This window comes from Squalius cephalus (genome assembly GCF_949319135.1).
Source record: "Squalius cephalus genome assembly, chromosome: 20".
NCBI lineage: Eukaryota > Metazoa > Chordata > Actinopteri > Cypriniformes > Leuciscidae > Squalius > Squalius cephalus.
The window spans coordinates 18,094,335-18,110,900 of NC_137141.1; the positions used below are offsets into that span (position 1 = coordinate 18,094,335).

At 37.1% G+C, this 16,566-nt stretch overlaps 1 protein-coding gene across 5 annotated transcripts in view; it reads right to left on the minus strand.

Annotated features, from left to right (window-relative positions):
- ank3a (ankyrin 3a) overlaps nt 1-16,566 on the minus strand; it is a 102,623-nt gene that overhangs the window by 67,488 nt on the left and 18,569 nt on the right. For all 5 annotated transcript variants that reach the window (XM_079854029.1, XM_079854033.1, XM_079854032.1 and 2 more), the window contains exons 2-13: nt 12,861-12,962; nt 11,799-11,897; nt 11,368-11,466; nt 9,521-9,619; nt 8,781-8,966; nt 8,069-8,092; nt 5,177-5,275; nt 4,432-4,530; nt 3,398-3,496; nt 1,177-1,374; nt 698-796; nt 397-495 (exon numbers count right to left, since the gene is read on the minus strand). In XM_079854029.1, the coding sequence (XP_079710155.1) occupies nt 397-495; nt 698-796; nt 1,177-1,374; nt 3,398-3,496; nt 4,432-4,530; nt 5,177-5,275; nt 8,069-8,092; nt 8,781-8,966; nt 9,521-9,619; nt 11,368-11,466; nt 11,799-11,897; nt 12,861-12,962 (1,302 nt within the window). The remainder of the gene's footprint in view (nt 1-396; nt 496-697; nt 797-1,176; nt 1,375-3,397; nt 3,497-4,431; nt 4,531-5,176; nt 5,276-8,068; nt 8,093-8,780; nt 8,967-9,520; nt 9,620-11,367; nt 11,467-11,798; nt 11,898-12,860; nt 12,963-16,566) is intronic.

Consider the following 16,566-nt stretch of genomic DNA (forward strand, 5'->3'; position numbering starts at 1 on the left):
TATATATATATATACATATATATATATATATATATATATATATACACATATACATATATATATTATACTGTGCATATATTTTTATCTAAAAATATCCACCTCAAAACAGAAAAGAGGAAGTGAAATCATATGAGTCTTCGCTAAGCCATTTTTCATGCTTGACAAATGAATCAAATAGAACATGTCCACCCCATCACATAAAATATGATATACATTTTTTATAAACTATTTTTTTGTATTAATTTAGATTGAGATGGCAAAATGCAATATACAAAGTTGTGTGTATGATAGAATGTTTAAAATGATAAATACATATTTAAAAAATCACCTTTATAAAATCAAAGTTTCACAGAATATATGTCTGTGAGTGACTCTATACTAAAAGAGGAAACGTACCACGTTGGTGGTGTTGGGTGAGGCTCCGTGATGTGTGAGCTGTTTCACTATGTTCTCATGACCCATAAACGCAGCAACGTGGATAGGCGTCAACCCCGACTACAAACAATAAAAATAAAATTATGAAATATGAAAACTTTACTATAATACTGCTTGTGCAATTAAATTTTAGAAACATATCTAAAACTATGAACATTAAACTCAATTCAAAACTAGACAATACATTTCTAGTGCTTTTATGGCACTATATCATATCACATACGTTTTTGATGAAAGTTCAATCATCATATCTCTCTCGTACCTCAGTGACTGCCTGCATTGATGCTCCATGTTTCAGCAGCAGTTCCATCACCTTTACTCTGTTCTTCTTACAGGCAATATGAAGAGGTGTGAAACCGTTCTGTTGATGTGAACACAAACATGTTATGCTTGACTGAGACAAAACCCACAAAAACCTCCCTTCGGTTGAATGGATCCATGGCATTCAGTAATAAAGCTTTGTGATCTTGTTCATTTAATCTGTTTTAAACCTCAAATCAAGTTATTTCTGAGGTTGAGATTTATTTTTAAACTGTCATCAGAATGTCTCAGAATTACTATGGCAACACGCACAACTATGTATTGTGGAGTGAGAGATTAGCATTCATACAGCTGCATCTGTTAACAGAGGAAAATTAACCATGTCACCCTGAGAAAGAAATGCAGAGAGAAAAAGGAAAGAGCGAGAAGGTATTTTATGAGTTTGATTGTGTATGGTTCTCTTTTTCCCTCTGCTCTCACCAGGGCTTTAGCGTTAGGGTTGGCCTTCTTATCAACTATGACTTTGGCCACTTTGTAATGTCCGCAGTGAGCGGCCACGTGCAGTGCCGTCAGGTAATCGTTGGTGACATCATCCACGGGGGCATTGTGCTGGAGGAGCAGTTGGACACAGTTCAGGTGATCCCCTTGGGTCGCCATGTGCAGAGGAGACAGACCGTTCTATAGTAAACCAAAAAATAGCATTTAACAAGATTAATAGATAGTGGTTGATCAATACAGATTTTTTTTCATGGCAAAAGCCGATGTCTTAGAGCAAGGTGGCCGACGGCCAATATACAGCCAATATAAATTATAACACATCACACTATTTAATTTACAGATAGTAAATAAACCCATGCTGCAATGAAAGTTACATTTATTTTAAATAATATTTACTAAAATGAAAAATGAAAAAGTTTAAAGATTTGTAAAACATGACTAAAAAGGAAGTATGCTGGTACATTTGTGTGCAATGGGAATCATATTTTGTCAAATAAAGGGCAGTAAAGGTAAATTTACATACAGTAAACAGTGAATATGACATGAATATGAACACATGAACACAAAGATTTTCCAAAAAGAAAAACTTATCGGCCATTGCCGATAATTAAAAAATGCCAAATATTGGCCACTATAATCAGCCTTGACCAGCCTTGATCGGTCGACGACCACTAATGATCAATTAAAATAAAGGTGCAGGCCACTGCAAAGAAAGGGCCATTGTCTATTGTCAATAAAGTGGCAATTTATGAAGCACAGCTCACAAAAAAGTCACTTTCAAAACAAGAAGCTGTCTGTTGGTCAAAGCAGAGAATTTGCATGACCAACTGAATGAATTTACGTGAAATCTGCTTGGGGAAAACTTTCACCGCCTAGTAAAATTTCTGATCGCCTGGATTCCTACTGAAATGACCGGATTCGACTGTGGAAATTCACTGAACAATGGTAAATGTGACAACACCTTAAAGGTGCAGTGTGTGATTTTTAGCAGCATCTACTGGTGAGGTTGCAACCAACAAAAGTTACAGTGGCCGACAGGAAAAGAAGTCATCGTCTGAGACAGCAGAGAGCAGAGATGGTCCTCACTGCAGAACATGAAATCCAGGGGGAGGAGTTGGATACCTAAACCTACCCATCTCCACCCCCTGCTCCCTAAACCAACCAATCTCCACCCCCTGATCCCTAAACCCACCCCTAAACCTACCAATCTCCACCCCTTAGATCTGGATCCAACTCCGCCCCCTGGATCTTGTGTACTGCAGTGAGGTGCTAATGGCCAGTTAAGCAATGAGGTTTCTTTACAAAGATAAATTAATAAATTATGTTTACTTAATTATTCAGTAAAACCATTTGTTATTGCGAATATTATTGTTACTTGTTAATCATTGTGTCAGTATTTTATTCGCTGACTTTAGCTAGCTTCTTTGCACGAAGAACAATAGTGACGAAACACATTTGTCCGTTAAGAACTACTGCAGAAACATAGTGTCGGAAAATGCTTATTTCAATGTAAGGGGACTCGCAGTGTATGTACCGGTAGATAGAAATGGCTCATTCTAAGGTAATAAAAAATAATGGTTCATCATGTTATTGAGTACTTTTAATGCAAACAAATTCAAAGGAGTATATGAATTTTATTATTCAGTACGGCATTAAGGTAAGTAAGTAAGGTCTTTATACACCACTGAAAACATAGTTATGTATATGATATTGCATTTCTGTCAACAGATCCTCCTAAACATTACACAATGCACCTTTAACTGTTCTCTACAAAACTAACTGGATTACTTCTATACCATAGATAAATATTGAAACGGACTGTTCTACACAAAACCTACAGGATAGCCTTAAAATATCAAATGTGCAAAGAGGGCCAATGTTTAAAAAAGCTCATACACTATGTGAAGAAATTGATGCATTTATATTAAGTAAGTCATTTTGAGGGGCTTGTAAGTATGACAGGAAATCTCTACTGCTTTGGCACCTAAATCCACAATCTATGGTGAAATGATAGCAAAGAGAGAGAGAGAGAGAGAGGGGGCCTGATAAATATGTTATTGCTTCTGTTGAAATATTGGCCACATGGGGGCAGTCTTAGGCATGGCCAGAAATTATGGGTAGACCAGCAATCATACCTGCATATCCACATTCACACACAAACGGGCAGAAATAATATATAGGGTAAAAAAAGTAGATGTCTTACTTTCGTCTTGGACAAGATGGGAGCTCCCCTGTCCAGCAGCATCTCAACAACCTGCTCATGTCCACTTCGTGCACCGCAATGCAATGGGGTTAAACCATCCTATAATAAGCACACACAGATACATGTACAGGCCAACACAAAGATAAAATGTTGCATAAGATTAAATTGTACCCTCTGAGAACATACTCTTAAGAACAGCTGATACCACAGACAAACCTCAGCACCTTCAGATGCTCCACTGACACTACATGCTGACCTGTTTGATATTTCTTGCAAAGCTATTCATTTCAATGTACTGCATTTTACACTTCATTGGATCTTGCCTGCCTGTCTTACGTTACTTATGTGCCTGCACTGAAGACTATATATAACTGAATCATTGAATTGTGCGCTCTTAGGAATTCTAAGCTAATAAGTAACAAACTGTTGACAACTTGACATGTTTACAAGGTGCATAATGTTCTCTGAAACTTGGTCTCATCTGAGACATCCCTGAGGTAAAAGGTCAAAAATGACTTTCTATATATAACTGTAGGAATGTCCTAAGAAGCTGTCTGACATTTTCCTTAAGGTAAAGTACACTGAAGTACAGATTCATTCAGGCAACGTCATTTCTTCTTGTTATTCCTTTACTAATAGTATATTTGATTATAATGATTTCATATTTTATAGTAGTAGATGCTCATTGCAATATTTGTGCATAAACACAACAAAAGTCAAAAGTTTAGGTCAGTAAGATTTGTGTGTGTGTGTGTGTGTGTGGGGGGGGTAATCATTAATGATCATTAAATTGATCACAAATGACAGTAATAATGTTACAAAAGAGTTAAATTTCTATTCATTAAAGAATCATTTCTGAAGGATTATGAAACAGGGAATAGTGTTTTTTTATGAAAAAATAGAAAACAGTTATTTTAAATTGTAATAATATTTCACAATATTACTTCTTTAACTGTATTTTTGATCAAATAAATGCAGCCTTGGCGAGCATAAAAGACTTCTTTCAAAAACATTTGTGTGTGTGTGTGTATTACCTTGGTCTTGGCATCAATTTTTGATCCTCGGTCCAACAGCAACTTCACCATGTTTCCATTTCCTCTCTTAGCCGCCACATGCAGTGGAGTGATGTCATTCTGTATGCGACCCACACAAACATCAGAAGATACACAGCGGGTACAAAAGATGTAGTCACAATCAGACTTCACAGAGAATCTAAATTACATAACTATGTATAAAATAATAATATAACAATCATAAAATAACAATAATAATATCGTTTTATGGAAGCATACACATTATCCTGAACTGCATACAGTATGAGATGCATTGTGACTGTGTGACCCTCGAGCTGAAGTAGATTCATGCATGCGCTTGTTTGGACTGTGCCGGCCATATGACAGTTTAGAGGTTTCAGTCGGTAGGGCATTTGGCAGATTCACACACAAACACACACATACATGTGAGCATGTGTGCACACAAAGAGCCTTAGGCAGATCATTTAGCTCATTCATCAAAGCACTTATGGAGCATTTTAGCAATTCTGTATGCAACATTAATGCAATACTGCCCCGTCTGATGCTCAGAGGAACTGCATGTCCACGGTCAAACTGAAACCAGGTCTAGCTGCATTTTGAATGGAAATCAATGCACCTGAAAATCCTATTATAAATCTGTGGACTGAACTCAGTAAATAATTTGGGAAGATTTAAGAGAAGATTTAAACAGACTATGGGGAACCTTTTGCCCTATAATCTGTTATCATTGTCCACTAAAGCTTACCCTTGCCATGAAGTCCACTGCTGCTCCTCTGTTTAACAGTAGTGTTGCAACGTTGATGTTTCCATAATGGGCAGCAATGTGAAGAGGAGTGAAACCGCTCTGATAAAAAAAAGAAAGAAAAAAAAAAAGACACAGAACAGAACGGTTAAAAAAAATTAACTTTCAGTCCATTAAATTACCTGCACTTCTTATGTCAAATGTCTAGACATTTGCATTGTGTTTGGGATTATCTAAAGACAGTTGTTGCGTCCAAATTCTCATTCTATATAGTAGGAACCACAATTGGTTTGAAACGTACTTTGCGACCGTTAAAATAGTATGTTCTACTGTATATAGTATGAATGTGTGTAGTATGAATGAAATGCGGACATACTACACCCGCCATGTTGACATTATCACGTGACCTACCAGCGTCAGTTGCGTCGCTTCACTGCCAGTCACAAATCCTCTCCTGTGGCCACATGGGATAGTATAAGTGTCCATCAAATGCACACTTCAGAATCTCGCCAGAGGTAGTAGGTACTTTTCGCCTTCTATTTTATGAATACTATGAATTCGTACGTATACTACTCGGCTCACATACTGTTTTTCACCTACTATATAGAATGGAAGTAGGCATATTCGGACGCAGCGATTGAATGTTCAAGACAACTTGTCAAATTTACAGAAAAATGTATATGCAAAATCCTCTTGCTACTAAATACTAGCTTCTCTTTAATGGTTAAACAAAATTATAATGATAAGATTTAGCTATTTATACTGTATTCACTACATTCTTTAATAGAAACTGGATCTGAGTGTCTGGATCTGAGAGTTATATCAAAACATCAACTATTTTTGGACTATAAGAACATTTTGAATATGAGACGCAGTTGTCAAGGCGAGATGGAGGTGTCTTGTAGGCTGCATTGCAGCAAAGGCCTTCCAGTCATGGAGATTTCCATCTCAATTAGCCAATAATCCGACACAAAGCAGGTGGTTCTCAGCATAGCCCTTCCCTTCTGTTTGCTCTCTCATCTCCAAGGGAACGGGGCTCCACCCATTTTGAGGGGAATTATTGCAATTATTAGCCACAGGCATGAATGGAAAAACAGCAGGGGTTTAAACATTTCCAGTTGCACAATAATAAACCAGAGACAAGAGACAACACATACTGTCACCTATTCTCAGATTATCACCATAAAGTCATCATGACCAATGCATTCAAATTTCTATTCCCTCAGAAAATCCTTTAAATGTTTATGTAGATAATTATACTGGGATGAGTACATTAGGAATATGACTTTAGCAATATGTTTTTGCTAGTTTGCAATTTGGCAATGCTCTCTATCATGCAAAACTGTGAAATATAAATCTACACAGTCAAACTGCTGTTGCTTGCCGTGTGGGCAAACCTGACCATGCACATGTGCAGATTCTTTTTGCAACATTGCAACAATCCTAAACAGCTAGATTTCCAGCTGTTTAAGTGAAACCGAGGGAGTTTTTGTCTAAAGGCCCATGCACAAGCCCAAGGGAGGAGGACTAAACTAACAGACCGTCTCATCTCTGTAGCTGGCCAGCCGGGTTCCTCTTTCACAGCCAAACCAAGTGAAAAATGTTGGAACAACATGCTTCTTCCAGTTAGTAATAAAAGTTGTTTAAAAGGTCAAACTTAAAATTGTACCGTTTTCTCACTTCTACAGTAGCAGGATGTGCCAGTGAAGTGACCTTTGCATTCTGTAATACTCTCATTCTAATGACTTCTCTTTGAATCTCCAAAAGGCCAGATGGACTTTCACAAATTTTATAAATGTTTTCACACAGTCCAAAATACTGTATTGCAATGATTCTTATTTGTCATAAGAATATGTTAAATGTTTTTAAATTGCTTGACTTTTAAGACATGAAAAGCTGAATATACTCCTTAAAAACCCCATGAAACGGTTTGATGGTTGGAAAAGAAAATAGAATGTTAGCGCAACCAAATCCAAACCGAATCAACATTTTGGAGGACAATATCAATATTTTGGCCTGTTTCCTTTAAAAGAGAATTCAATTCAATTAATGTGCATATGATTAAAGTTATTTTTGTGACTAAACCCATGAAAAAGCTCCAATTTTGATATCATGTGATCTTAAAATGTGGCAAAAGCAATGATCATGTTTGATCTATGTAATGTCTAGTCTCAGCCTACCGCTGTCTGAACGTCTGATGCATATGGCACACTTAACTGGAAACACTTCAGGATTTTCGAATTCGTCATCTGATTATCAGAATCAACTAAACGCTGGATTTTCAAAAGTATGTGAAGCATATAAAGTTTGTGGCATAGACGCTGTAAAATACGTCCAAGAGTTTTACACACCAGTCTGTTATTGTAGGGACATCGACGTTACATTTTCACACCCTTAAACATGACACAGAAAAAAAACGAACTGTGATTGGTTGCTTTACACGTCAGTCAGACTGCCTCTAGATCTTGTGCTTTATTTACTCCACATGTTGAGGGTTCTTAACCTCGAGAAAATCTCTCTACAAACAGCAGTATCTCAGATCAAAGGGCTCTAAAAAATGAAACACTTGAACCAACAGTTTATATTCACCACTATCAACATCATTACCAGCAACTAAACAAAACCACTGATAAAACCCTTTAACCAATCAGAAAGCTGCATGTTGAGATGTGGAACCACGGCCCATAGCTGCAGAAATCAAAGCATGCTTCAGCCCTCCACCCAAAGCATTGTCTCATTCCTCCATCCCCAACATAGCAAATAAGAGAAGAGAAAACAGGAAATGATACGAAAATAGAGATGGTACAACAAGGGTGGGGCAACACTAGGGGGTGTTCTAGGCAAAGCAGGGGGTGGAGGTGGGGGTCAACAGCTTAATGTTTATCATGGGTATACCTCTGTTGTTCTATTCACCATCATCTACGTTGAGATGTGAGGAAAGGAAAGAATGGGCAGTTAGTGAACACTGACAGGTAAACGAAGGACATGTCACATGTATCTAAAGACAGGACTAAGTGTGGGTGAGTGTTTAGTTACACTTTATTTCGATGGCCTACTTTAGACATTCAACTAACTATAAATAACTATGCAACTACATGTCAACTAACTTTCATTAATTTGTAACTACATGTCAGCTAACTTTCATTAGAGTATTAGTAGACTGTTAGGTTAGGGTTAAGGTAAGTAGAATAAGTTGGCATGTACTTGCAAAGTTACTTATAGTCAGTGGAATGTCTGTTGGGGAGCATCACAATAAAGCGTTAGCATATATTAAGCACACAGTCTACTAATACTCTAATGACTGGTAGTTGACATGTAGTTGCAAAGTTACTTAAACTTGCGGACTATCAAAATAAAGTGTTAACGAGTGTTTTTAAGGACAAAATAACACCTAAATCACATTTAAAAGCAAAACATATAGAGTATATGGTGAGGTACTCTTAATTACATTAAAAAATATGAGAAAAAAATGTGGGAAAGTAAGTGTGTGCAAAAGAGAGTGTGTGGGTGGTAGAGAAGTATATATTTGACCAGGATGGTGCAGTTTCAGTAAGAACTTTGGGATTTAAAGAAAATATGTGATAGACAGACAGACTTTCAGACAGACCTTGGACTCAACATCCGCGTTGTGGTCATTCTGAAGAAGCAGAGCTGCAGATTTGGTGTCGTCCTTGCGGGCTGCAATGTGGAGCGCAGGCAGACGGACTTTACCTTTCGTGTCATTCTCTAATAACAGAGAAACCACCTGATCATGACCCTGCTGCAAGGCTACCGCTAACGGTGTAAAGCCATCCTAAAGAGAGGAAGAGCAACAAACAGGCAATTGTTTTCAGCAGTGGTAATAATAAATGTTTCTAAAGCATCAAATCAGCATATTAGAATGATTTCTAAAGGATCATGAGACTGAAGACTGGAGTAATGATGCTGAAAATTCAGCCATCACAGGAATAAATTAAATTTTAATATATTTATTTTATACTGCAATAATATTTCACAACATTACTGTTTTTACTGTATTCTTCTGATCTAATTAATGCAACCTTGGTGAGCATAAGAGACTTCTTTCAAAAAATATGAAAAAATCTTACCGACCCCAAAACTTTTACCATTATATATATATATACATATATATATACATATATATGTATATATTCTGTGTATGAGAAAAAAAGATGTGGGGAGGAGGACTGAGGCAAGTAGAAAGCACTTACAACTCAAGGTCACCCAGGCTCACCTCAATAATCAATAAAAGACTCACACACCCACAAAAACACTCAACACACACACACACACACACACACACACACACACACACACACACACACACACACACACACACACACAAACCTCTGTAGCAATGCTCTGGCTGGAGTTGTTCTCTAGGAGGAAGCGCACCACATCCAAATGGTTTTCCTGTGCGGCCATGTACAGTGGGGTAAAGCCATTCTGAAAAAACATTACATTAATGTTATATATACATTTGAATCATTAGTCAGTCAGTATTTTTCTCCCTTTTTTCTCACTCTTTTCCCTTTTTACGTTATTTATCCAAGTTTTACTATTGCAAAACTGCCATTTAAAAAATGACCTTGGCATTAAAACTATTCCCAAAACAGCACTTCAGAAGCCACGCAGCATTTTTAGAGCCGTGTGATGTGCCCTGTAATATATATGAACTGAAACAACAAATATTTTAAAAGCCATCAAAAGCAGACCTGAGACTCTAATTGAAATGCACAAAATTTATTGTTTCATAGACACGCTGTTTACCCCATCTACACTCTGCTGAGCAACCCACCCCCTCCTCTCGGCGAAGAAAAATCAATCAGAAGTGAACATTTTTATTTCGAATTTCTTAATAAGCAGTATCTTGATGTTGTAACTAGACATACAGGTTACCATGGCAACTCTGTCATTTTTAATATTTTTTTAGATTTCCCCAGAGAGGACAGACCCCATTACACCCCCCTGCCTTAACCTAAGTGACCCTGTTCCCATGGCAACACAGAGATGCTGACAGTGCAGGTAAAGAGAGAGCAATACTTTGTGATGATGGAGCATCAAGCAGGGACACAGACACAATCTGCCCTCATCATCAGGTTTTACCAATTCTATGTCTTAGCAGTTTTGCTGTGAGTTCAAAAATCAATTTCATGTCATTTTATGCATATATGTGTAATTCTAATAGCACTGGATTAAAAATAAAAGGAATATGTGATGGAAAATGGAATTTCCTTGCTCCTTTAACAAAAAAGATTTCAATCTACCATGTAGACATACTCCCCCGCAAAACATGATCATTATAAAGGTCAGAGAGAGGGTAAAACAACTGTCATTAAAAAAAAAAACTTGACTAACTTCATAACTGTAGCATTTATAAAAATAAAATGCTACAAAATTGCAGAATATTTTTTCGAGTGTTTACATCTGTATGTACTGTGTTGAGATCAGAGCAGGAAATCCTGTTATTACTGGCACACCAGTAATGTAGGTGGCCTTCATAACTTACTGAGCTCAAGTTCAAAGCAATGTGTGTGTATGTGTGTGTGTGAATGTGTGTATATTTGGGTGTTTATTGACTGGTCATCTAAAATAGCAACAGATTGAGAGAGTATGTGCGCTGCCTAGCAGAAAAGCTGGTTGATCCAACTAAATGATACGTGCATGTGCATATGCATTCCCTGCTAGAATTTTTTTTTACATTTTAAAGTTGCCATCCATCGCCAGCATTTTTGATCATTTTCACAAAACTTTCATGGCCCCCAGAATACTTAGCAGTATGAATATATTCATATATCAAAATAAAAAACAGAGCCTCTGCTTTTAAACAAAACAAATAATTTTATTCTAGCTTTATGTATTTTTTTTTTTTTATCAATACTTTAATGTGGGTAAGTTTCATAAAAAAGCAACATTTTGAACAAAAAGTTGAGAAAATCAAGTTTTTTTTAAAGACTACAAAGTGCAAAAGCAATGCTTTTATCGCTTGTTTCTGCTTCTTTTTCGCCTGTGTTTTGATCCGCATGTTCTGTACTCTTTCAGAAGACACGTAATAGCGCCCCTACCGTATAACACTGAAAACATGGAAAGCCGGATCATTTCGTCAATGGTAGCGTTATCTCACAAATGAGGAAAAATACCGTCAATGGCGGGGAAAGACTTAAAAGTGTGTTTGTGGAGTATGAAGTGTGTACCTGGCTTTGTGCATTGACGCTGGCCCCATTGGTCACTAGCTCTCTCACCACATCCGTCTGTCCCGCCAGTGAGGCGATGTGCAGCGCCGTGTTTCCTTTCTGGATTAGAATAGATAGAGAAACAACAGCGAGAGAGAATGAGTGGCATATCATGATTAATCCTCTACCACCTGTTTGTGTCACCCTATCCAAAGGGGTGTTTTGTCCCACTGGTATCCCACCACCAGCATTCTGTCCCCTTTGCCAGAGAGGTGTTGTTTCCGCTGGCCTGTAAATTACCTCCACACACACACTTCATTCCTGCAGAGTGAATGCAGCACTAGAGGCTTTTTATACCCAGTGTGAACATGCTCACAGAAAACACCATGTGATATCAAACACCGATACAAACATCTCCTCAAGCTGTGTGTGTGTGTGTCTGTCAAACTGACCTTGGTTGCTGCATCTACGTCGGCACCCAGTTTGAGCAGCTCGGCCACCACCTCCACATGCCCCTCTTTGGATGCCAGATGCAATGCATTCAACCCATTCTGAAACACACAACGCAAGTTTTCCTAGTGAACAGGATGGTTATGGTTACCAGCAGCATTCCAATACAAACCAGCCTGGACCATATATATATACATAAATATATATATTATATATATATATATATATATATATATATATATATAGGTCACAGCTTGATCTATATACATATATATATATATATATATATATATATATATATATATATATATATATATATATATATATAGATCAAGCTGTGACATTTTCCTTAAGTGATCTCTAAGCAAAATGTTGTGAGGGATTCAGAAAGACTTTCTTTGACTCGCAAATCCTAAATATCCATAAAGTTTTCTGTTTTCAGATCCTTCATATCACCAAATTCAATTTTCTTTTTTTTTTATGTTTTTGAAAGAAGTCTCTTATGCTAACCAAGGCTGCACTTACTTGATAAAAAATTCAGTAGAAACAGTAATATTGTAAAATATTGCAAGTACTCCAGTCTTCAGTCACATGATCCTTCAGAAATCATTCTAATAAGCTGATTTGGTGCTCAATAAACATTTATTATTATCAATGTTGAAAACATTTGTGCTTCTTAATATTTTTGTGGAAAACTGTGATACTGTACATTATCTTCTGGATTATTTTATGAATAGAAAGAACAGCATTTATTTGAAACAGAAATCTTTTGTAACATTATAAATGTCTATACTGCTTAACGCTTTATCAATTTAATGCATCCTTGCTGAATAAAAATTAAATAAAAATGTTCAAAACTATCTACGTCATATAGACATAAAGAACACCATCTGTGTATTCTAACAGTAAAAATGTACAATACAAACATCCAACAGCATCACAAAACAGCACTTATGGAAATAACATTTTGTCACGCTGGAAATTTGACAATTTACTATCATCATTCTTAGTCATGATAACGATATTGTTACATCCTGTCATATAGTGACAGAAATAATTCATACCTGATTACAGATGTTGATGTCGACACCAGTCTTCAGGTAGTCAAGGACCTTCTCAAGGTTCCCTGCCCTCGCTGCCCGCAGGTAACTGGCATTGCTGTCCGGCTGCAAGTGATGAGAGAAAATGCAGAAGTTTATTATTCTGATGACAGGGTTAAAGGTCAAATCCAGGGCAACTGAGGTCAAATGAACAAACCAAACATATTTACAGCTTTCAGCTCATTGAAATGCATTGAAATTAAATGAATTCATACCAACTCCATCTTTACTCGGTGCCATTTGTCTCCAAAAACACACATACACACATCCAGGGAAACATCAGCTTTTGTTTACAAGTCAACGTCCTACAGAGAAGCTACGATTGTAGCGTGACAAAGGATCAAAGTTTCACCGAACACCTAGAACCATTGGCAGTCTATCGCAAAGCTGATATCCCAGCGTTCCTGTTGAAAATCCAGCCAAAAACAGCTCTGGTCTCTCATCAACGGATACGGAACAGAACACTAAATAACAGCTATTATTCTGACACAGGTTTCCGCCCACTCTCCTTCTGATCTTTCAGTCTCTCACTCAGCATTAGTTCTCTTCTCAGGCGTATATGAGGAAGAGTGCATGATTTGGCGAGAAAATACGATGTGTTTGCATGCGTGTGCCTCGTGAATGTGTCTTCTTTTGTCAGCCTCAGTTTGATTCAGGGACACTGCTGTTGACAGAAGAGGACACACAGCAAAATTTCAGTAGAGTTTACCTCACTCACACATAAGCACGCATTCTGTTTTATAAAGAATATGACAGGCTTATCTCAGAGACACACACACATGGGGAATTCCTCTAAATGAGCAGCTATATTTAGTTCTAACTAAACCCAGGACAAACTCCTCCCCATATCTACCATCAGTGTGTGTGTGTGTGTGTGTGTGTGTGTGTGTGTGGGTTGGCAAGAAGGTCTGGAAAGAAAGGTTCACTTTCCAAAAGTAACTCATATGAGTTTGACAAGAAGAGACCTGGCATATCACAGAGATAAATGATCATTTATTCACATTCATCTAGTGACAAAAACTCTCAACATATTGCACAGAAAATGACAGATGTGTTTTTGTAACAGTGTTCTTTTGTGAGATTCACAGTTCATAATGAACTCTAAGCTCATTAGCTAGCCATTTATTCGACCTATTCTGCTGGGAGAACCTCCATTTCCTGTGTGTGTGTGTGCGCGCTTGTATCATCAGACACTTACAGTCTGTGCCGTATGAAATGATGGATTAAAATCACATGCAAGAGATGCCTTTGCTCAGAGGGTAATGCTTACGGTAAACTAATTCTGCCCCACACATACACAATAAAAAAGACTGAGAGAAAGGACATTTTATGCGTGTGGCGTTTTTTTTTTTTTGTGATTTCACCTCTTATCTCTGAGTTAATGAGTTTTTCCAGTTTGTCACCCATAACTCCTTCCCTGGAGGATTCTGTCTGGGAAAATAACACCCATCCACACCCACTATATATATATATATATATAGTCACAAAGAACATAATGTGAGTGCTGGTGTCCTATTGGATAAGATCTGATTTTCTAATATATGTGTTTTTGGGTCAATCCGAGGAACGAGGTGCCATTGAATAGGAATTGAATAGATCCTGTTATCACAGTGACCTTGAGCAAGACTCTTAACCCTTCATTACTCCGATGGGATCTCTGTAGTACTATAAGTTTAATGAAAGCTTTGGATAAAAAAAGCTGCTCAGTGACAAGTTCAAACATTTGGGGTCGTAAGACTTTTTTTATGTTTTTGAAGTCTTTTATGCTCACCAAAGCTGCTTTTATTTGATAAAAAATACAGTAATAACAGTAATATTGTTACTGTTACACTTGAAAATACATTCTGTTGCACTATTATTACAATATAAAACAACTGTTTTTTATTTTAATGTTTTAAAATGTCATTTATTTTTGTAATGGCAAAGCTGAATTTTCAGCATCATTACTCTAGTTTTCAGTTTCACATGATCCTTCAGAAATCATTCCATTATGCTGATTTGCTGCTCAAGAAACATTTATTATTATCTGTTGAAAACAGTTGTGCTGCTTTTCAGTAATGTTACAAATAATTTTACTGTCACTTTTGATCAATTTAATGTATCCTTGATTAAAAGTATTAATCTCTTTCATACAACAACAACAACAACAACAACAACAACAACAACAAAAAGAAAAAAAGAAAAGAAATAAAAAGAATCGCACTGACCCTAAACTTTAGACTTTGAAGCGTAAACTAATGCCGAACCTGCTAACCAGTGCTTAAGTCTGTTGCATTACAATAAAGGACAAACAGGAAAATTAACACTACACAACATAGTCTATCTTAAGCCATTTACACAATGCACAAACATGTAAACATTCATAAACAACCTACAAAGTAGCATCACAGAACACCAACAACATCCATAAAACATTTGACTCTAATCTTTACATAACCTTAACACTCATAACATGAACACACTCTTTACTCGACCTTGGTAATTTCCACAGCATTCAGACATTTATCTCCATCAGAACAGATCCTTCATCTTTTGTGTCACTTTAGTATTACACAAAACCATACATACTTCAGTCACCACAGAGGATAAATATTTTCTCAGTAAGTAAAACAGTGGGAGGTTGTGAGAAACTAGCTAAAAATGTATGACTGAATGCAAACTTAAAAAAAGTCCTGTCCTACTGTTGACACACACACACACAAGTCATGAATTGGCATTGTGTAAAGATTACGCTTTGAAAAACTGGTGCCATGTCTTACAAGTAGCTTTCTGTAAATGCTAAAAAAAATTCTTTATATTTACAGGTTGATGTTACAGTTTCTTGGTGTTTATACTGTAATGTAAAGCACAGACATGGAGCACTTACCAAAGATCAGTTTTTGATATACTTCCCCCAACACCAAAACTAAAAGTAAATAATATTTCCCTGTGACACTGGTGTTAGCAACCTGTGTGTCAAGTGTCGAGCTCTGAATCATTACAAATGCTCCCGTTGTATAATTCATCTCAATGTGAAAGGCCTCTCTGTTTTAAAATAGTAAGCATCAATATTTCATTGTGGGAAATCCTGTGAACACTTTATGCATGTACAGTACACACACGGTACAGTGGAAACGCTCTGTGCTACCTCATACACACAGTTTCGGACACACAAACACACACCCAGTGACCAAAAAGACACATCTTACATAAGACATTCTCTAGGGTACAGCTGTTATTAAAACATCAGAGATACTGGACTGAAAGGAAGACATGAGGAAAGAAGAGAAAAGGTCATAGCTGATTAAAATTATGTGACACTGCTTATGAAAACAAAATGTTAATGTCCGTACAGCTGTTGTTCATAAAAGAAAAGAGAAAGAGAGCATTTAAATAGTTGACCCAATAATACCCCAGTCTCTGCCTCTCTGTCCCAGTGTCTCTTCAGTTCCTAGATAAGCAGTGAGCTCGAATACTGCATGATTGGCAAAAAACAAAGCTACCCGTCAGTGTGGCTGCAGACAGGGTGACTACACACACACACACACAAGCCTGTCCTTTGAACAGACAACATCAGCATCAGTATATGCAGCTACAGTCAAACAATGCAAAACATGTTGTGATTTACAGTTGGATCGGACCAGTTGTGGTTGGTTTTGCAATGGTGTTGGTCAGTTTAGACCATCTGGGT